The 22,192-nt window shown below is 40.8% G+C and overlaps 1 protein-coding gene across 3 annotated transcripts in view; it reads left to right on the top strand.

Annotated features, from left to right (window-relative positions):
* Nucleotides 1–22,192, top strand: part of LOC112568893 (hemicentin-1-like) — a 51,555-nt gene that overhangs the window by 14,864 nt on the left and 14,499 nt on the right. For all 3 annotated transcript variants that reach the window (XM_025246408.1, XM_025246409.1, XM_025246410.1), the window contains exons 2-10: nt 1,895–2,260; nt 2,560–2,690; nt 9,393–9,579; nt 11,282–11,524; nt 12,339–12,614; nt 13,914–14,225; nt 15,461–15,754; nt 18,603–18,929; nt 19,996–20,304. In XM_025246408.1, coding sequence (XP_025102193.1) covers nt 1,895–2,260; nt 2,560–2,690; nt 9,393–9,579; nt 11,282–11,524; nt 12,339–12,614; nt 13,914–14,225; nt 15,461–15,754; nt 18,603–18,929; nt 19,996–20,304 — 2,445 coding nt within the window. The remainder of the gene's footprint in view (nt 1–1,894; nt 2,261–2,559; nt 2,691–9,392; nt 9,580–11,281; nt 11,525–12,338; nt 12,615–13,913; nt 14,226–15,460; nt 15,755–18,602; nt 18,930–19,995; nt 20,305–22,192) is intronic.

The following is a 22,192-nucleotide window of genomic DNA, read 5'->3' on the forward strand; positions in this document are numbered from 1 at the left end:
GTCTACTGACCGATGATCTTCTTTGTCTATTGACCGGCACCACGACGTGAGTTGTGCTTGGTAGGAAGTTCGGACGAGCGCTCATGCATAGTCTCCTTGCACCAGGGTGCACATCGTTCACGTCACCAGCAGGTCTGAAGTTGCCCCAGATAGGAATCAACGCTTGGCTCTGTCCCGCTTGGCTGCCAAGAGTAGATCGAAGTTTTTTTTTTAGGTTACAAAGGACTTGGTGAAGACAGGAGTTTCCAACGTCTCTCTCTCTCGCACTGATGTTTGTGCCCCAAGAGTGTGGTGGCAAAGCCCGCCTCGGTTTTGACTCCAACACAATATGAAAGGGCTGGCTTGGGCTACATTTGCATCCGATTGGTCAGTCACTCTCACAAACAGGTTTATTGTTCACAACTTCGACCACTCATGCGTCACAACTAATGCGAGACACAATAGCCCAGTCTCTGGGTTTCCCCTTGCCTTTTACCTGACCAGTGTCCGAGGGGGGAGGGAAAGACGAGGCATCCACACTATAGCGCTATTTCTAAATCCTTTTGGGACATGTAGTCTAGACTTAAAACGAATACAGCTAACCTTGAGGTTCGTAGAAAACAGCATCTCAGAGACTAGAGCTCTGTCGAGGCATGTCTTTGGTCATGATGAAATCTTTGTTGTGTTCATAAACTATGAAGGAAATACTGAAGGTGAATCTCCAACACTGGAAATAGGCAGGCAGATCAAGAGGAACTCTAGTACTCCTCGTACGAGGGCAGGGTTAGTTTTAGCTTATTTTCAGTCATCCATAGCATAACATCTGAAACACAATCTGGAATGATGTGGTTAGGAATGTGTGTCAGTGTAGTAGGAGAACAGCTGTTATATAACTGTCGTCTCCAAAAGATTGGTCAGAAACGGTGTTTGAATAAGAGCAGTGGTATCATTGACAAATGGACAGGGCAAAGTGCAGAGCCCTGGTGAACTCAAGGGTAAATGGAGACTAATGCAGAAACACGGTCATTCACTCAGCGGACTGAGTATAACCGGGTAGTACTTAAACATTCCTGTAAATATTTACAGAATTATGAAAAATTCACACAATTTTCAACAGAAGGTATTTACTGCATTTATTGTACAGAACAAAGTTAGCTGTAATAAACATTAAGTTCATCAAACAGTTACCTAGTCTCGGCAAGAATTATTATTCTGAAGAAAGAGATTTCCTCCTCCAGCAAGCAACACAAACTTCTACCCGCTTCGACGGATAGGCTGGTTATGTGGTTAAAATGTTTACAAGACCAGCGCGAGAGGAGCTATAATGAACTCTCAACACTTGTTCGCTCACGGCTCAATAGATAGCTAAAAGTGACATTCTCACTATACGTTCATTCCAGACTTTCATACACACATGCCTGTTAGAAGCTACAAGAAATGATTTCTTGACAGAGTTGTAATGGTAGCTTTATGTAGCATGCCCTTCTCGATTACTGTTGGCCTGTATGAGGCTCTTCGTAAGCCCCCAGGCTACCATAGCTTTCTTTATCCAAGACTGACTGACCATTGTACTGTACGAGGTGACCGTATCCACTGGTTAGCGTGAACCTCCAGACTGAATACAAAAGTATCTTTAATAAAAAAAACGAATAAAAATTTGCGATATAGACCAACTGAAACCCACCTGCTAAACAGTGAGTGCATAACTAACAAGGGTCGGGATCCACCAGGAAATAGATGCACATACATTTTAAAAGATATTTCTAATCAGGTTATGACCAAAATTGGTTAAAAGCATTGTATCAAGGTAATTTTCCAGTAAGGTTCTTTCAAATATTTAGAATATATTATCGACAAACAGCTGTTAAAGGTTAGCATAATTAATGTTCATCAATTGAAGCATATATTTTTCCAGCAAATATAACATCCTCGTGTGGCACGACGGACAGTTACTTGGAAGTGCAAGAGGGTAAAAAGGACAACACATTCACCTGCACAGGACTGTCTGCAAACGACATCGTGACGTGGAACTTGCGGGAGAATGACATCTTCTCTACTAACCCTGACCTTGGTTACTGCCTGCCTCGTCTATCAAATGGAAGTTTTCCTCCCTGTGAAATGCCGTATTATCCATATTTCAAACCGAGCAGACTTTCAGATGATGCAGGAATAATGATTGTTAATTCATCATCATCTTCAGCTTCGACCTTTTTCGACAGAGGACGAATAGTCTGCTCAATTTTGCGGTCAACCAGTGCTGGTTGTCGCTTGGACTACATATGTGAGACATTTAAAATGATATTTAATCATTTTATGTCTAAAATACACAGTTTGAAAAGATTTAGCTGCTTTTACAATTTCGAGAAATATATAAAATGCAAAAGAAATCATAAAGACACTACATAACAAACGAAACGATTGTAATAGATAATTAAGTTGAGTTTACGCGTATTTTGTCATATTTTTTATGCTATCTAGTTCTCAGTACATTCGTTTTTATATTTGTTGTCAACGAGCACTAATTTAATCATTAGATGCCTACCACATTCTATAGTAAAGTACGTGCATTCCTATCTCCAGATTCGGCTGAAAACATTTCTTGCACGGTTCAGTTCAGTAACGATTTCTGGAGCATGCTTGGCCAGTGTGACATTAAAAAAACCCGATCGTCACAAAAGCGGTACAGGTGCGAGTGGATACAGACAAAAGAGGTGAGCACTTTGAACTATTCTTTTAAGTCTGCAAAGTTGTTCATTTAGAAACACCATTCGATTCTCTTTGTATTACAGTGAATATTTACATTTTGGGAAGTAGCGGGATTGATTATTTACTTTGAGTACTACTACCACTATAATAATAAAACAAATCATTTATATCGTACCATTACATAGCACCAACGTCAGGAATAAGACACTTTACATACAAAGTACACCAAGGCGTAAAAACAGTTACAACTTTAGGCTAATTATTAAGTGTACCCATAGAAAGCCACCCTTTGTATACAGGTATAAATATCGATAGAGGCGTATGACGGAGCCGAGATAGAAGTCCATGACACCCGTAATATTTCCAGTTTATCATGATTACTTTTTAAAATAATGAATAGGTTCCTCTGAAGGTACTAATTTCACTAATCTGTGTACAAAACAGATTTTATTTCAGGAGTTTGCGAACGTTTGGAAAGTTTCCAAGCTTACCACTATGTTTTAATTTAAGTGGGTACTGGAATATGAACAGGAAAAGTCACAGGGAAACTGTTTCTGCTGAGAATTAAGAAATTGCTTATTTCTATTTTTTTAAAGAATCCATTTAGTCTGCAAACAGATGGTGTGTGTGTTACCAACCAACGGACCGGAAAACACGAGAATTTCTAAGCGTAATTTCCAAGAGAAGCCGAGACTGATACCGGCATTGACCCCGAGTCAAATCCATAAATGAAGGTCTCTGCTAGATACTATAAGAGAAATTGGGGAAATGTAGAGGCAACCAGATAATTAGATTTATGACAAACCAGAGAGTGCGATCTATCTTAGTCGTGATGTTGCGCATTTTAAATACCCATTGCCCCATTCTTATTTTATTCTTAAACCAAACGGAGAAAACGTTTCCAAATCGATAGCTTAAATGCTCTTATAACCCATCCTCAAGTCCCCCATCCCCGATTAAAAAAACAAAAAACTGTCAACGTAGGCTACTCAAGTGAGAGAGATCCTTGACAAGGGAATATAGTTCCCAAAAGACTTTTGATGACTATATCTGTACCGACATCTAGGAATTGCAGAAACTCTATCAATAGGCAAAGGAGTTAGATACCTTGAAAATGGGGACCTTTGACTATGGTCAGAGGCAATGCTTAACACAAAGAAGGGGATACAATGGTCACTCCTAGACAATAAAAGAACTCCCTGCAGGAGCAGAAAGCAGTCAGCAAAAACCTTTACGCCAGTACAACTCTAAATTCTCCAAACTGGATGTCTCGACTTGTTGCACTCCTTTGATAAGGCAGAGTAGGACAAATAGTGGTTTAGAGAGACAGCGATGAAAAACTTCTTGACATGATGTTTTAATAATGCAGAGAGATTTCAAGGACATAGTAGGCAGCAAAAACGAAAGGAGAGAAAGAGGCAGGGAATTAAAAGAAAAGAGGAATGAACAGACAAATATGAATTTTGCGAAAAAAAGCAAAATTTTCAAAACACAGAGGTGTCTGAAAAGTAATGGGACTTTTGTCACAAGCAATTTATTTCATCAATTACGAACAACAAACTGCATGGCTAATACACTTTTCTATCCTTTTCTGCCTTTCTTATATGCATTTATGGAAGGATTTTTCTGTGATGCCCCCCCCCCTCCAATGGAAAAGGTAAGTTTTAAACAGTTGTGTAATAGTTGTGTTTATTAAAATCACATGCATGAACAAAAAGCTATAACTTGAAATATTTCCAACCACATAATTGATGATATTTAAGATGACTTTCAGAATATAAGTATCTTGGCACTGTTAGCAATTAAACGTTTGATTGAATACTACAATAAGCATTTACAAAAAAAAAATTACAAGCAGGTTTATCAACAAAGATCCTCTCGTAATACTTACTGCACAAATTTATTGAACATATAAAAAACTAAGGCAGAGACAGAACTCTCGACTTTTTTAACCACTGTTGAGAACAGTGTTGAAGATGGGTCTTTCTGTTTTGTGAGTTTTCTTCAGAAAGCGGCCTACCGCCTGAAGAGTAAAGCACAAAAATCTCTGGCCCAGCCTCAGTGGTGGGACGCGGGATGTGCATGTGCAAAAGAAGCCAAACTCCAGCAGTTAAGAATATTTAAGAGGAATACTCCTTTCCACCACCAGTTGGTGCAACTTACCTTGTAGTGATGTGGTGGCATGCATGCCTTTTCAAGCCAGTGTAATGTTGGCATAGGCCTTGTGCTCCTGGCAGGTCTAAGCAAGCCGAGCAGCTAACAACCCACTCATGTAAAAACAAAAGCTGTTACAGAAACCGCAACAGCACCACAACAAGGGCCTGGTCGGGAAGATTCCTCTCTAGAAGAGCATGCTGGTAAAAGCCTTAGGAAAGTCAGCTCGCCGACTCATTTTTTTGACGACCATGGTAAGAATCAGGATGGGGACCTGAAACATCAGAGCCCTCTATGAAAGTGGCAAGAGAAATGAGAAAATACAACACCAGGGTTCTCGGGTTATGCGAAACCAGATGGAATGGCAGTTGGCAGACAAGACTAACATCAGGAGAAACCACTATTTACTCTGGCCACAAAGACCTTGACCACGATCATACCCAGGGATTAGCACTGCTCACGTCAACAGAGGCAACAAATGCGCTGATGGCCTGGGAACCAGTCTCACCACGGCTCATGTCAGCAAGATTCAACGCCAAAGGAAGGAAGATCACTATTATCCATTGCTATGCACCAACAAATGCAGCAGAGGAAGAGGAAAAAGAAGACTTCTACAGTTCCCTGCAGTCTCTGCTTGACCACACACCAAGAAGAGATCTGAAGATTATTATGGAAGACAAAATGCTAAAGTGGGAAATGATAACACCAACAGGGAACTCATCATGGGAAGACATGACGTCGGCACCTGCAAGGAAAACGAGGAGCTCTTCACAGACTTTTGCAGCTTCAATGGCCGTGTCATAGGTGGCAATGTGTTCCCACACAAGAATATAGACAAGACAACTTGGACCTCTTCTGATGGCCAGACAGAAAACCAGATTGACCATATATCTGTCTTCAAGATGTCCGAGTGGGAAGAGGTGCAGATGTTGCTTCAGACCACCAGCTCCTGTTACAGTCTTCAAGATTAACCTGAAGTCCTTCATTGATCCAGCTGGCAGACCACACCACAAGTTCAATACTCAATACCTCAAGAACAAGGAAACAAGGGAAATTTATAACTTATTCTGAAGTCAAGAATAAGTATGAGGCCCTTTTAGGACTGACAGAAGAATCAGTGGAAGAGCACTGGTCAACACTCAAGAGCATTTGGAAGACAACCTGGACAGATTTTCTAGGGAAGAGGAAAAAAAACCCACAAGGAATGGATGACCCCAGAGACCTGGGCAAAGACTGAAGCAAGAAAGGTACTAAAACAGGAGCTCAAATAGTGTCAAGATCAACAAGAGAAGGAAGATCTCAGAGCTGAATATTGGGAAGCCAACCGCTAAGTGAAGAGGTCTGTCAGACAGGACAAGAAACGCTTCACCTATGAACTGACAGAGGAAGCTGAGACAACAGCTATACAGGGAAACATAAAGCGACTATACGAAACAACACGAACTCTGTCAGTCAGGAACATTAACCCAAACAAACCAGGGAAACACGAAGCTGGCAAGACCATAACAAACTATCTATCTAATCCTCTTCGTTCATCACGTTGCACATAAGGCCTCAACCAGAGTCCGCCACCGATGTCGATCGGCTGAAACCCGCTGTAGGTGACCCCATGTCCAGCCCTTTCCTTTCTCCATTGCAGGGCGACTGTGGAGAGGTCTGCTGTCTGCTGGCGGAGCACACATCCAATCCATTGCCAACGCCTTCGTTGAACCTGCGTGGTGATGGAATCGGTTTTAGTTCTTCAGTGGAGTTCTTCGTCGGTGATTGTATCTAATTTGGCCAAAAAGATTGTTAAGTAGGCGCCTGAGCCATCTGTGTTTGGAAGACTTTGGAAGCTTGTACTGAGGTTTGTCATCTCCATATGATCTGATCCGTAACAGGAGGGTGGCTGATTACAGTTGACGAAATCCTCAGCTTGATCTCTTCTGACTGATATTCTTGCCTTCCATGTGCTCCTGAGTGAGCAACAGGGCACGCTGGCTAGGCTTTCGCCAGTCGGGCACGAAATCTCAACCTCACACATCCCTAGGTGGTTCCTAGACCATTTTGAACCCACAGATAGGTAGAAATTACACAACTCATCACCTAACAATCATCTTAATCATCGTAATTAGCTTTGATCGCTGTCTTATGACTACACGGCACACACCCAACTCATAATTTTCGTTTCTACCCTTGATCTGATCTAACCAAGGTCTTCAGTTGATAATCTATGACGAAGCATTTGTTTTTCCGTGACATATTTCGTGCTGGAAACACCACACAGGGCAAGTAAGTTCAGCAAAGATCCACGAGTCTACCAGCGTTGTTGTCGCTGTCGGCATAACTCATGGCATCCCATTCTCTCACTGTCGACGTAATGGAATTCTTCATAGATCCCAGTCATGCAGGATGACAGAGGAACGGACAGATGCAGCCCTGCTTCACCCGTACTGACTTGAAGGTCTGAGCTCGTGTCACAGACAACCTGGATTGAAATCGCTGTACAACATTGCAACGGCCTAAACAAGTTTTGCAGGGGACTCCGTAAAGTGCATCAGGATCTTCCATAGGACTTGCGGTGGGTGGGGAATTCTGTCAAAAAGCACCTTCTCCAGTCAGGGGGCGAATGAAAATTGATTACAGTTATTTGTTCCACTCGTTGCTCTAAATTTATCTAACTGCTCCAGAAGCTTGTCGCAGAATGAAGAGATGTGTTCAGAGCAGGATCTCAGGACGAATCTGCTGCTGTGGCTCGGAGGTCTTCTCAAGAGTTGCCGTCAGTCTTGACAAAAACAATCTTGGTGAAGACCTTGCTGTAAGGAAAACAGTGTTATGCCCCCCAGTTATTGCAGTCTCCAAGATCTCCTTTCTTGGGGTAACTTGAAGATGAGACCTCTTCATGCAGCAGGGAGCTGCCATGACATCCAAACTTGCCTAAAAGATTTCAGTCAGCATGCACGGAGCGTCACATTCCATCTCTTTGCAACATCTTCTGTTATTTCTATCTGCCCCTCCTGGTACTTTGCCGCTCTTCAATTCTGACTGCTGCCTGTCACTTCTTCTAAGGCTTGGCGGGTCTGTGCAGATGTCAAGGTCTATAGCTGCTGGCTGGATGTCCTGCAACTGAGGGGGATCTGGTCTGTTTAGAACCTGACTCAAAAATGCTCTCTCCCAGCGCTGTAGTTTCCTGCCTCTCCCTTATATTATTACCGTTCATGTCTTTCACTGGCTCATCACTGTTCTTAAACCCGTTGTTTAGCTGTTTTTTATCTTGTACAATGTCTTCAGGTCATTTTTTCTTGCTGCTATTTCAGCTTCATCTGCCAATTTCTCTCTGTAGTCTCTTTTGTCGGTTTTAGTCATCTGCTTTACCTCTTTGTTTAGTTTTGTATATCATTGTCTGTGTTGTTCCTACAGGCGTTCGGATCTAGTGCTGTTGATTTTTTGTTTGGCTGACTTTCTCTCGTCTATTTTCCATGTCTCTTCTCTGATCCCCTGTTCTTTCTTTTTCCGTTGGAAGCTCAGTATTTTCTCTCCTGTTTCCTGTAAGACTCGATTGGAGTCGTCTGATGTCATCTCTTGTTGGTCTCCTAGCGCCTGGAACCTGTTCTTTACTTCCATAGCAAAAGCTCGCTTGGTGGCTGGATCTTTCAGTTTGCCGGAGTCCACTCTCTGCTGACGTGTCTGTTTTCCTCGCGATCGACGTAGCTTCAGAGAAACTGTGGCTATCATAAAAGTGTGATCACTGGCAACGTCTGCTCTTCTGTAGGCTCTGACATCTTGAAGTGAGATCTCCATCATCCAGTGCTATGCACCTACCAACGCAGCTATAGAAGTGGAAAAAGAAGACTTTTACAACCTACAAGCACTGGTTGTTCGTACTCCAAAACGAGAGCTAAAGATCATAATGGGTGTCTGTGAGCAGCTCACCATTTTCCTTGCAGTTGCCCACACTATGTTTTCCCCATTATGTGTCCTTTGTCTGTGTTGTCATTTCCAACTTTGGAATTCATGTCACCCATTATGATCTTTAGGTCTCGTTTTGGAGTACGAACAACTGTGCTGTCTGAGCTTATTTTCCTCTCTCGTATAGGGTTCTGATGTTCCAGGTCCCTATCCTGGTTTTTGCCTTGGCCGTGAGAAGATCGTCGGCGAGCTGGCTTCCCGAGTGCTTTCACCAGCACGCGTCATAAGCCCTTTCTAAATGGGATCTTCCCGTCCAGGCTCTAATAGTGCATTTAGTGTGTTTTGCGGTTTCTGTAGCATTTAATTTTTGTACAGGGTGGGGTTGCTAGCCCCACGCCCAACCCGAGTGGTTTCCAGGCGGAGTTAAAACGTTTGCTTTCAGCACCCGTTTTGTTTTACAAAATCATTGTATCCATCAATCACAAAATATTGTTACGGATTTCCTGTAACTAATCCTTTTTATGATTGTCTCTTTGACAGTTCTGTCAGAACTGGCAATGAACAGCTGTGTACTGCATATGAGGCTAAAATAGACTGATTGTTTAACAGTTAACTTGGCATATACTTCTTCTAAACAGGTTTGAAACATTTCTCGTGGTTTGCAGTCACCAAGAGAAGAAATCCTTATCGCTAACACATCAATGACTGTGGCGCCCTCTGTGGGGAATTACGTCACTGGATGGTGTAACATCACCAGTTACCTGCCACCTGTCGGTCAGTACACTTACAGTGTGACCCTTGTTCCTGGGGAAGTAACAATCAATGCGAGTTTCGTGGGAAACAATAAAATAGGTAAGTGTTTTATGTGGACCATACAACGTTTTTAACTGTCGTGCCACCGGTTCGGTCTCCCCCAGTGGGGAACAAATTCATTTAACATCTCAGGTTCTTCTTGGTGTGTACCTAGTGCAAACATTTGAGTCACTTCCTTTGCTTTCAAGAGGACCAACTGCAACATATCATGACATCCCTAAGGTTTTTCCCAGTAGAGCACTCAATGTCCATTTTTACTGAGACGTGTAGACAATCTTTATTGTTCTTTAATTTCCTTAAATAGTAATATCATAATGCAGAGGGCAGAATTAATCAAAAGGGGAAGAAGTCCCTGCGTTTTCATTCAGGAGAAAATAAGCAAGATTTTCTTTTTTCGCTTTTCAAAATTATTTGGTTCTGTTGGATAAAGTGAAAATGAGTGGGTAAACCTGAAATCTATATTCCGTCCTAGACCGTAATACTACTGACTGTTATTTAGGACGAACATTGTAACTAAAGTCTTAGGAGAGAGAAAAGATCGTGAGCTGTCGTCTCACTTTGTCACTAATTTCTTCCCGTCCTGTGGGATTGGGAGGAAATGACGTCAAAAGATCCATGAAAAATAAGCAAATAGAACTGTACTCCGTTAAGTAAAGATAAACCTCTGATATTAGTCAACCAAACTCTGGAAAAATGTGTGATACTAATTTAAACTTTGTGGAGTATTACAGAAATTAAGAAATATCTGTCTTTAACTGATAAACAAACCTTGGCTTTGTATATGTATGGGAATGGCAGACAATTGGCAATTTTTCCTTATTCATTACCACATGAGAAGAAAGATTCAAGAATTTTTTTTGGTCAAAAATGGCACGATTTAGCTACATCAACCAGACATCACGACGCGAATACAGACGTGTCCTGTTTTTGTTAAGAAACAACTGTTTACCTCTTAATGGGATCACTCGTTGTCACCAAAGCAGCAACAAACCTGAGTGTGAACAGTGTGATAGTCAAATTGTGCAAGACCTGTACCATTTTTGCTAATATGCCCTAAATATACAGTCCTTCGCAGTAGATATATCCCACTCTTTTATCATAAATTCCTCTTTCCCTCTAAGGTTTACCTTTTGCGCAGGAGCTTTAAGGGAAATGTAGCTACTAATGTTACCCTATAAAGTCAGAAGGTCTGAACATGAGAGCACCATGACAACGTACATATAATCGCGCAGTATCCAATGTCATTGCATTGGTTACTGCTAAATTGAAGTCTCAAACACAATTTAAATGTGGATCTTGTACAGAAACCCACTGTTAACAGGCATGTAACCAGCAGTATGTGATGGGTATGTGGGCCAGATGGTCTCCCAAGAACTGAATAAAATTATCATTATTATTATGGTTGTTGTTATGCACATTTACAAACAGACACGCATGCACGCGCACGAAGACATATAGAACCTTTGATTTTGATTTTTTCTTTGATTAAAAATAACCTCGTGCGTTTATTTAGAGAGAAAGCTTTTAATATCTGCAGATTATAACACACCCTGAAAAACATCATACATTTATACATAAATGCATAGATACATGTATTCATAAATACATCAAAATATTCATGACGAAAGCATATGTACCTCAACAATACAAACATACATAATATGTAAATGTGAATACAAAGACGCTTAGAGAACTTTTACCTAAGAACTTCTATCGGTGTTTGAGTTCATTTCCTCGACAGTTCGCCCCTCAAGTAAACCTATCCACAACTGTCCACAATACATACCAGAAGGTGACAACCTCAGCTGCACGTGTACTTTGAGTGACCTGGGCAGTCCTCCCGGTGTACTACAGTGGAATACAACGGGATCAGCAGAATTACGTCTTACTTCTGTTCAGGCTGGTAATACTGGTACACACACCTGTCAGCTCTGGTGGAACAATACAGTCGTGCAGTCCGTGGAGTATAACTTTACTGTGACATGTGAGCCTAGATTTTCTCTTATTTTACACCACGATTTCGCGCGGGTAAAAATATGTCTGTATGAGTGTATATTGTATATGCGCTTGTGTGAACTGGTTCCGCTGCTTCCACTGCCAATTCATTTGAGATGTCAATATTATAAATGTAATTCATTCTCTGGGAGGCGCCATACCTTTTTGTTTAGTTCATTCAACTCACGAACAAACTGTCAAAGTTGAAAAACATTCCATTCCCACCAATTTGTACCCTTTTGGTATCAGTAAACTGTAAGTGAATGCGTCTGTTTAAGATAATTTGTACAACAGTCAAAGAAGCTATATAAAAATGAGTTATGTTAGTACTTTTAAGATAAGCTGTTGGTTAGCTCATGTGAGATATTTTACTTAGCATTACTGCTACAAGAAGTTAATTAAAGTTAATATCTGATTTATCCCATCCACGTTAAATTATTAATAGCCAGCTTGATAAGGTTTTGCAGTTTTATAGTTGTTGTATCAAACAATGAAATACACCCCAGAGCTTAGTTATTATTCTTAACAGCTATTTCAACAGAAACGTTAAATTTTTGAAAGTTCAGATACGTTTTCAATTGTACAGACAATAATTTGACGTATTTATACGTTTTAGATTAGTGCATTTCCAAGTCACATAGACTTGGACTAGACAGAAAATGTCTGGAAAGAAGTATACTATTATTTCCTACAGATAGCTAATATTTTAGTGCTTGTGTAAACATAAGGAGTCGTTTTGTTCTTAAGATTACGAGAATGATCACCGAATGAAATAACAGTTCTGGCAGAATTTTTATGTACAGATGGACCAAAAACCGTGACAGCTGTGGTGCTCAGCTCTCAACCATTTGATACAAATGGATTACAGGACATAGGACTGAACTGCTCAGTCTCTGGATCAAATCCACCCTCAACAATCTCCTGGATCCGATCAGACAATAAAAGAGTTCTGTGCAACACTCAGCTGTGTACCCTAACCCCCAGGCCTCCTGATGACGATGGTTTGAAGATTGAATGTCTGGCCACAAACCCTGTCACCAACAGAACCAACTCAAGCAGTGTGACACTCGCACTCAACTGTGAGTACGCAGCATCCTTAATCGTATTTCATCAAATCTTCTGGCACATCAAAATGCCATCAACTTATAAAGACACGTACAAACGTAAAAATATTTCTCTGTGATGTTACGACCTGTATTTTTAAAATACTCTTCCACAAATGGTTAAAATAAAAGAATTACTTTAGCAATACAACACTATCATAAATCAAACGTATTTGAGTCATGATAACTAGACTTTAATTGATATCAGCAGGTGTAATTTTTTCTCCTTCTACCAAAATATTCTCTATAATTACTAATGAATTATGAATTTCTGAGTTAGCAGCCTAATAAAATAGTTAAACATGCTGACGAAAGATGTTCCACTTTCGTCCGGACTTCAGTAGTTCGCGCTTTCAGCTAGTGCAGACCATGCAGACTCGATAAAGTGAATCTTCAGGGTGCTTCCCCTAACCCTAACCCTTCTAGTTTTTTTTAAGGATGAAGAGAAGAAGCCAATGGACGCTCCACCTAGTGATCCTCCTCTGGCGTCAGCGCGTTATATTACTTTCAGCGTGGATTTCGGGCTGTTGACATTTTGCAGGAGCTGAAAAAAACTATTTGGCGATGATGTTCCATCTAAAACGACTGTGACAGACTGGTTTCGGCGATTTGGCAGTGATCATGTCATCTGTGATGAAGAACATCGTGAACCAACACCGAGGAAGTCAAAAGACCCAGACATTGTCAAAAACCTTCGTGAGTTCCTGAATGTTTTGCAGCAATGGACAGATGTCACCTCAAAACCCTCAAAAGTCAGTGGCTTCATCATGGCAACGCTCCTACCCACACAGCGAACGTCACAGTTTCTTGCACAATCGGATGTCAAGGTTCTGAAGCCTCCTCACTACTCATCATACCTTGCCCCATGCGTTTTATTTTGTGGACCCCGAAGCTGAAAGAACTCCTGCGGGAAGCGAACTTCGAAACTAGAGGTTAACTCATTGCTGGAGTGAGGAAATAGCTGAAAGTGATCCTGAAATCGGCAGCTTTTGCAGCATTTTCAAAATCGGATTCATAGAGCCGTAAAATGTCTTGCAGCGGCGACTATGTTGAAAAAGTTTGAAAAGACTTGAAGAATAATGTTTAAAAAATTTTCCGGGTTTGTTTTATTCCGAAGTCCGGGCGGAAGTGGGACATCTGTCTTACTTAACAGGGTTTTAAACTGAATGAATCTGATGATGTGTTTTGTAAAGGGTCTATCGAAGAATATTTTGCTGTAAGAAGTGACTGAAATTTGTGATAGCACCATTATCGTCTTTTCTTTATTTTCTGTAGACCCTCCTACATCACCGCCAGTGATCACAGGAAACCCGACTCTCCATGAGGGCCAGCCTGTGTATGAGGGAGACAGCTTGACTCTAACATGTACAGTACGAGGCGGTAAACCTTCTAACGCAACTGTCATAACGTTTACCTGCCCCAACAGGACAGACACACCTGACAGCAGCTTCAACTCATCCAGTGTCACCAGCAGCTTGACCTTTGATCCCGTTACTTCTTATAACCATGGCAACTGCAGCTGTACCGCCGCATGGAAGAGTTATGATTGGTACAAACAGAAATCTAACTGGAACATCGATGTTTATAGTAAGTTGCACAACGATGGCATAATTTCTGGCTGTAAATTTCAGATAAATATAGAAGAATTCCCTGTAAGTAGAAAAAGAACTTTTACGAAAAAATGGGGTCTGTTCTTTGTATTGACAATAAAGTTACTCATCATAGCTGAAGAAGTAAGGCAAACAATTTCACCGATTATTTCGAAGGAATGAATATGGAATTTATTGGAACAAAGCGTGTATTTTGTTGCAGAAGTTGTAGTTTAATTTATGGCACAACAACATAACTAATAATCTTGTGTAAATATTAAAATTGAAAACAAGACGAACACTCAGAACATGTTTGTGAAATGTGAGGAATCCTCTATCATCCGTAATAGCAGGCCACTTAAAAGTTCCTCCTCCTTTAACACGCTTAGGCGACTTTTAAGGCGGTCTACCTTTAAGTGGCACACCCTAAATTATAAGAGACCATCTAACACAGCTAAAAGTAGCAAATATGATACCAAGGGTAAGCTTCTTACAGTTTTGTAAAAGAATTACACGTTGTCACAAACATGGCCATAATAAGTAAAACTAATTTATGGCATAATAGTATGTACAAATACACTAACAACACACAGAGTAGTTCACCTTGTATGTGGCTTTAGTTTAAAAGGTTAGCTAAAGACGGGTCGTTCGTGCAGAACGGACACACTGTTTTCTGCGATTTCGAGCTGCAAGCACCTGTGATAATGATATTAATCTGCGCTTAGTGGTCAATCCCAAATAAGAATAGGGAAATTTTTTTTGTCAGAGAAAAGATCAAGATTGTGGTCACCTCCGAACCACAGTTGAAGAAATCTCACGTCTGATGACGTAAAACTGGCTAAATCCTGCCCTCTACACAAAACTAAGCTTTATTAAATCCTGACTCTAATATTAGTGAAATACCTAAAACTTTTCTCAGAGATGTAAAAGGCACTTAAATACTTTCTTTTTATTAACCGTCTCTTAGTTTGTTATTTCGCTAAAAGCGTTTCCTGTAAAGTGTTTTTTTTTTAACGAAAATCGTATTTTAAGCATTTCATTGTTAATTAATAACTATCGATATAGCTGTGTTGGTCTTGCTTAGAATAGTATTTGAAAGTTTGTAGATTTATGGTACATTGTTCAAGTATAATTATAATTAATCTCAATCTCCACCCAGTAAAAATTCAAACTTCTACTATTTCTAGATTTTATACTTTTAACATGAATTCCCAATGTCTTCTTGTGTTCCAGCCTCTCCATCTATTCCAGTAATTTTCCCCCTCAGTGACATACCGGGAAGACCTGCGTATCCTTTCATGGCGGGTACCTCAGGTAGACTTGGATGTAGAAGCAATCAGACAGGTCGACCAGAAGCCACCTACAGCTGGCCTGTTCCCGCTACAGGTCAGGCTTCAGGTAGTAACCTGACTTTCTACAACCTGTCGAGAGAAGATAACGGGAGAACAGTGAAGTGCAGGGCCAGCAACGATTACACAGAGAACAGGCGGCCTGTTGATGATGCTACTCTTGTCCTACAGGTGTACTGTGAGTCTCTCGTTCCGTGAAATGTGTACCGTGTTCGTTATATGGTTTTGTGTGCGTATTCCTAAGTCCGCAAGCAAATACGCAGCTGCATTTGTGTGAATGTTCACAAAATAATGATAGAAATGACCAGCAACGCTTTCTTTAAAAGATATCTAAGATTTTATTTTTGGACTACTCATGGGAATTATATAATTAAACAAATGCTATGTACAAGATTTGTTATTAAACATGTAAGAAAGTTTCTTTCCTAAAGAGATATAAAAATATGAAATTTAATTTAAATTATAAATCTAGCAATAAGCGATATGGCTTATAAGCAATCATTTTTATTTTCTCAAAACCAGAAACAGTTGCTACTGTATTTGCCATTTTTTGGAATATTTGTTTTCGAATAAGTATTAATTTCCATGGGTTAGTGTTATGGTTAGGGTTAAGGTTGAAATAATTAACACTGGTAGTTTATCGTGAACAAAATCGTGCACGAAATAGCCTGTTAACAGACACTGTGACGTAATGCACTTGCTCGTTCCTCCGCTTTCCCGGACTCTTCCTACTGATAATGCATCTCAGTGTTTATGTTTGTGTCATCAAGACATCTGCATCACTTACATAAAAATAGATATTAGCTTTCACATTATTATCCCACTACACTAATTGTTCTCTAATTTCTGCTGTTCTTCAGGTTCAGTCTGAAGTAGTCAAACTTAGCTGTGCCAGTTGTTGCTTCATTACGCGCTTGCAATTTTGTTTTCATCCTTCCCTTCTCATGGAGGTCTTACCTAGTCGTGGTGGCTGCTTTAATTCTCGTGCACATGGCAGATCTTGTTGCGTAGATACGTTTACCAGGTCTTAACAAGTCTGAACCCAATGATAATTAGCGACCTTTAAAAGTCGTATGTTACATTCAGTTGCATTGGTGTGAGCTTGACTGATCTCTATCTTCATCACATGGAAAAGTCTTCATTTTTTTCCAGTCAGTCGGATGTCTAAATCATTGTCATGCATCACCTATCCACATAAGTGATATTTGTCACTAGATAATATAATTTCTGCTGCTCTCTGATTCGTTCTAACCCTTTTAGCTGTTGATTTTACCTAACTGTTGGCAATAAAACACGACGGTTGATGAACCTATCAAGCAGGGACAGAAGCACAAAAAGGTTTCCATCACTGTGGGCAACAAAATCTGGAACGCAAAGAATGGAAATAATGGTACCCCTTTTACCAACCATTAGACAGTTTCAGAATTACTGAGTACAAAACTAAGAATTGATGAAAGTCATAAAAGGCCTTGAAAATCTCCGCTTAAGAACTTCTAGTAGAACAGGCTTGCTTTGGACTAGATCTTTAACTTTCTCCTCTTACATCAGCAGGATCTTTTTGACGCTTAGACACCTCCAAAAGGCATTTGACAATCTCGCTTGAAGTATTGTGGAATGTTTTGAGAAAATTCAACATCAGAGATGGTTTGTTTGTCATTTTTTTGCTTTACATGAACTTAATGAGTGATGTACTTAACAGCCAACTGTGAGACTTCTTTCGAAGAATATGGAGCGTCCATCATGAATGATATTTGTCGCTTGTGATGTTGAATATTATCTTGAAAAACACAATGCGAGAAGCTCTCATGACCTGCACCCCTCTCTCTCCCTCCGTTGAAGGATCTTCTGAAACCTACTCTTTGCAGACGACGTTGATGTGATGGAAGACAGCCAATGCAAAGGTCTGCCAACATGTTGACTGGTCAAACGTTCATGGAGTGGTGACCATCACAGACCAGTGGAAAATTATGGTTAACACCAACGACATCAACAAAGCAGAGATCTACATAAACCAAGAACAGATCGAACAGCTGAGCAGTTTCTGAGAAATAGTATTTTCAAAGATGGCAGCTGCATGACATAAATCTAGAGTGGATTACAAATAGAGCAACAACACTACAATATCTCCACCAATCACTGACTGTACATTCATGCAAGCATTTTCAGTAAAGCCAACTGTCTAGCTCCAATATCGAGAGCTGATCAAGTCGGGAGTATTTTGAGTCAGTATCTTCAATACATGTATATGAATTGTACACTGCTACATCACGACAACATCAATATCATCTGGTGAAAGCCGCGTTGTCACAAGTCTAGAAAGTTCTACATGTCCTTTCTCAACACTTCTCTCCAGCAGTTCACAGCGAAAGCTATTTTCTTGGCAGTCTACCTACTGTGGCAGCACACTGCCGAGCTTTGTACTACTTCGCAACCAACATTAGCTAATCAGCCTGCATAAAGGTCGTTGATTGAAGCTTAAAGTGATCTTTCTCTGCTTGCTAAGGTGTTGTATTCTACTTTTTTTTGTTGTAGCTTGCCGGTTGCTATATGTTATTGACTGTCAGTTCTTATCAGTTATCCGCATTGTATGGTGAGTTTACCCATGCATATGCATATTAACTCCATTACTTTCATTTACCTTCACATTAGGGATAGTCTTTTTGTTCGCTGACTGAGTTCGCTGAGACGGTAGATTTCCTATATTTCCTAGTTCAAAAGAATAACATTTCTGTCTTGTTATTGACCTTACATGAAGGAAATAATGGTAGGATAAAATATGATACTCGGATATGTGAGGCTATGAAGCTTTTGAGACACTAACATGGATAGTGTCTTTCCACGAAAGATATTACGTTTCAAAATAATTGAAAAGATCAATTGAAAACTGAAAGAGAATTTGTATACATACATGTTTTAGACATCACTGAACAGTATTTCTGAACCATGTTTTCAATTTTAATGGCTTGATCCTATTTCCGACAATATCTGGCAAATTTTGTGACACGTGTTCTTTTTACTCTTCTTAGATGAGCCCGTCGTCAGCTTCACACGTTTTTCCGATGGAAATGATTGTATTGAGGTATCCAGTCTGCCTGATTACAAACAGTGTGTTGTTACCGAAGGACAAAGGATTCACATCAACTGCACTGCTGACAGCAACCCATCCCCTTTATCATTCAGGTGGCTTAGTCAAAACAAAGATGTCTACTCTAACTCAAGTGAACTGCTTATCACATCTGCTGACCACACCATCCACAACGGTGACTACAACTGTACGGTGGTCACGAAACAAATGAACAACGACAGCCGCCTACCTCTAACATCATTTGCCATACTGACTGTTATTGTTGGTTGTAAGTAGAAATTTTAATTACCAACTAGTTTCATTAGTGTCACACACTATGCATGGATATGCACATTGTTTCGAAAACACAACACAAGATCGCTTTAGCTTGGGGCGTCCCTTCCTAGTGGCATACATTATTTTACAGAAATTAATGTTTTAAAAAGGCATGTGCGAAGCAATAAAATTGTCCAGAAACAAGTACCACTAATACCAGAAATACACACAAACCAACAGCCCAATTTCCCCAAATGGATATGCAGTCTTGTTCAAATACACAAATTTAAATGTAGCAAAGAAATTAACTGTCACTTTCTCAAATGTCACTGTGCATAAATCACCAATATGACACACACAGTCGAAAAGATGAGGGGGAACCACGAACAGTTGATCATTCTCTCGCCTGAAGAGACAAATCATTACAAAGTAGAGACGGACCAAACTGTCCCTGATCCCCGCTTATCCCTCTACCAAGATGAATTTTTGGTACTGTACTATTTTGCCCTCACGTAGTCGGTCCAATGACAGCTCACGTCACTGGTCCTCGGGACAAAACAGTTAACGGCTCCGGTTGAAAACCAAGTGAAAGTGAAAACCACACCAGCTGGATCTTAGTCCTCGCAGCGACGGTCTCTCAGCTAAATAGTTAGGTGGCCGTTAGTTGGCTGCGGAACCCCTTTGCTCGACACCCGTCTTGTTGGTCCCGGGTCGCCTTCCTCACACCTACTCCCGCTTTCCTGTACCTAGGCCTCAGACTCCCTTGAGCATCGTTCCAGTCTCCGCACACAGCAGCAGAGCCCTCACAGCGACTGCACAGAGTTTCTGCAAAGATGCAGCCAGCCAACAGCTCCCTACCCACCCCTGTCAACCTGGACAAGGGTTATAGCCCGAACCGCACGTGAGGTCCAAAAATTTGTGGACCCACGATTTCCACGCTGCAGAGGGGTAAGAACACATGGGCAGCTCTACCCCCGTCGCCCATCTACTTGCATGACTAATGCAATTACGTTATTAATACATGACTATAACATATGTTTCATATATTGTCACTGGCAATTCAATTTTTATGTTGGCAGACTCTCCCAGTGTCCTGAACTTTAGTATAAATGACATGGACAACATGACTGTAAATGTTCGGGAAAATTCCAGTGTGGACATAAAGTGCCTTTGTAATGGAAGACCTGCTCCAAGCATTCAACTCATAAACGGAACAGAACATTTCCTAATTCAGAGTCAACCTACAGAAGACATCGTTATTAATGAACAGAGTTGGTGGGTCAACTTTACCATAGACCAAGTTCCGTGTGAAGCGTCGGGAGTCTACAGATGTGATGTCAACAACAGTCTTGGACAGGACAGTCAGAGTCGAACGTTACTTGTGTACTGTAAGCACTGTTTAATATCAATTTTTGTGCCAAATGCATTGTTATTCTTAAAAAAATCATTCAGTTGAAGGCAGTTCGTAAGCGTGTTTATCATGGGCAGATATTTGAATTATCCCGCTAACGGACTGCATTATGAATTGCTATTGTATACTGCTCAAAACAATAGAAAGTCCAGTTGTATAGTCACTGTTTAGTCCCAACAAAGACATAGACGTTAAAATTCAAAGCAATTCTTTTATCATTATCAGCCAATTTAATAAAAACAAATCATTTTAACATCAAGAATTTGAGCTTGCATTGACATAACCCATATTCAGAAAAGTGAAATCAGGAAAAAAGTCAAATGTCGCATGTATCCACCATTAGCCTTCATGCAGGCAAGGTACCGTTGTCTTATGAATTGAACCAGTCTTTTAAGGAATTGCCTGCTTTTCCTTCTGAAGAAACTGGTACAGCTGCAGGGGTGGTGGTGGTTGGCACTATGTCGCTGGCCCTGGGACATCTCACACATGTTCAGTGGGATTCTGATCTGGGGATCAGGCCGGCCAGTCCATGCAGTTGACGTGATGCAGCTTCAGAAAATCTTTGACGATTCTGGCTTTGTCGTCCTGAAGAACGGTCCAATGGCCTGCTTTGCTATCATTAACAGAGGCTGTAACTGCTATTTCTGAATGCCATGCTTGTCAGGTTGCCTTGCACCAGGTAGCGGGGAGTTGTGTAGACCATTCCTATCCCACCCGACATTATGTGGATCCAACACCACAGCGATCACGTTTCACCACATTGGGATCGCGGTAAAGCTCTTCTTGCCTCCAGACGTTCATTTGGCCAACGTATAAGGATCTGGCAAAGCGAGATTCATCAGTTAAGAGGACTGTGGCCTTGTCCATTAGGGAGCAGAGTCATCCAATGAATTGTAACAGGTCAACAGGCGCATTTGGGGTTTTCTACAATCAGCTATGCATAAATAGCAAAATAATCTGCAATAATGCAATGAACAGTGCACCCCCTTTTTGCTGCCTAAAACACCCCAAAATTATTTTATAATGATTTAAATGTTTCATTTTTGCTCAAAAGTTCTATATTAAATAACTGCAAAAAAATGATTAGTTTCTGATAATCACTATCGAAAGATGTATACAATACAGGCACCGGTTTTCATTTCTACACACACGGTAAACGAAAAAATCTTGCTTAGTGTGAATTGACGACATAAAGTTTCTTGACTTCATGTCAGCACGAAGTAACCATCCATTGCATCCATCTCATAGACTGATATTGATGCCTCACTCCCTTGTCCTGACACAAGCGTTCGACTCCCTGAGAGTGGCAAGGTATCTGACTGATGAAGGGCTGAGTGACAAGATGCTGGAGTTTTTTTTATCTCAGAGGGGCTTTGTGAGAGGTGTTTGCGGTGTGAGTTCCTCCATTGATGGCAGTAAGTCATGCAACGTTTGAGCAATCTCCTTTAGTTTGGGAGGTTGAAATTCTCTGACTTGCTTGTTAAAATCCACCAGTTGCTTGGTGAATGGTCTTTATTATGTCTACTTGTTGCCTTCCTATTTACTTTATCATTATCTCCAAGCATCGACAAAAGAACATTTTCCTGATGGGCCAGTCTGCGTACGTTCTACTACTGGCGATGTTATATATCTGCTGGCCGATGATAACAAACTCTGTTGCTTAATTTGTGGAAGCAAGTGCTTTGGTCCGTACTTGGATCTTAGGCGACACTTGATGCTAAATCATGTAGGTCCATAGCAGAAGTGTGCCAGGGAATACAGTTGGTTACTTGGTTGCACTGTTGCCACATACAGCCGACATATCCTCCTTGCAGTTGTGAGCCATCTGGCCTTCAACATAGGTCCAGGCTTTTCCTGCAGTAAAT

Source organism: Pomacea canaliculata, linkage group LG7 (genome assembly GCF_003073045.1).
Source record: "Pomacea canaliculata isolate SZHN2017 linkage group LG7, ASM307304v1, whole genome shotgun sequence".
Taxonomy (NCBI): domain Eukaryota; kingdom Metazoa; phylum Mollusca; class Gastropoda; order Architaenioglossa; family Ampullariidae; genus Pomacea; species Pomacea canaliculata.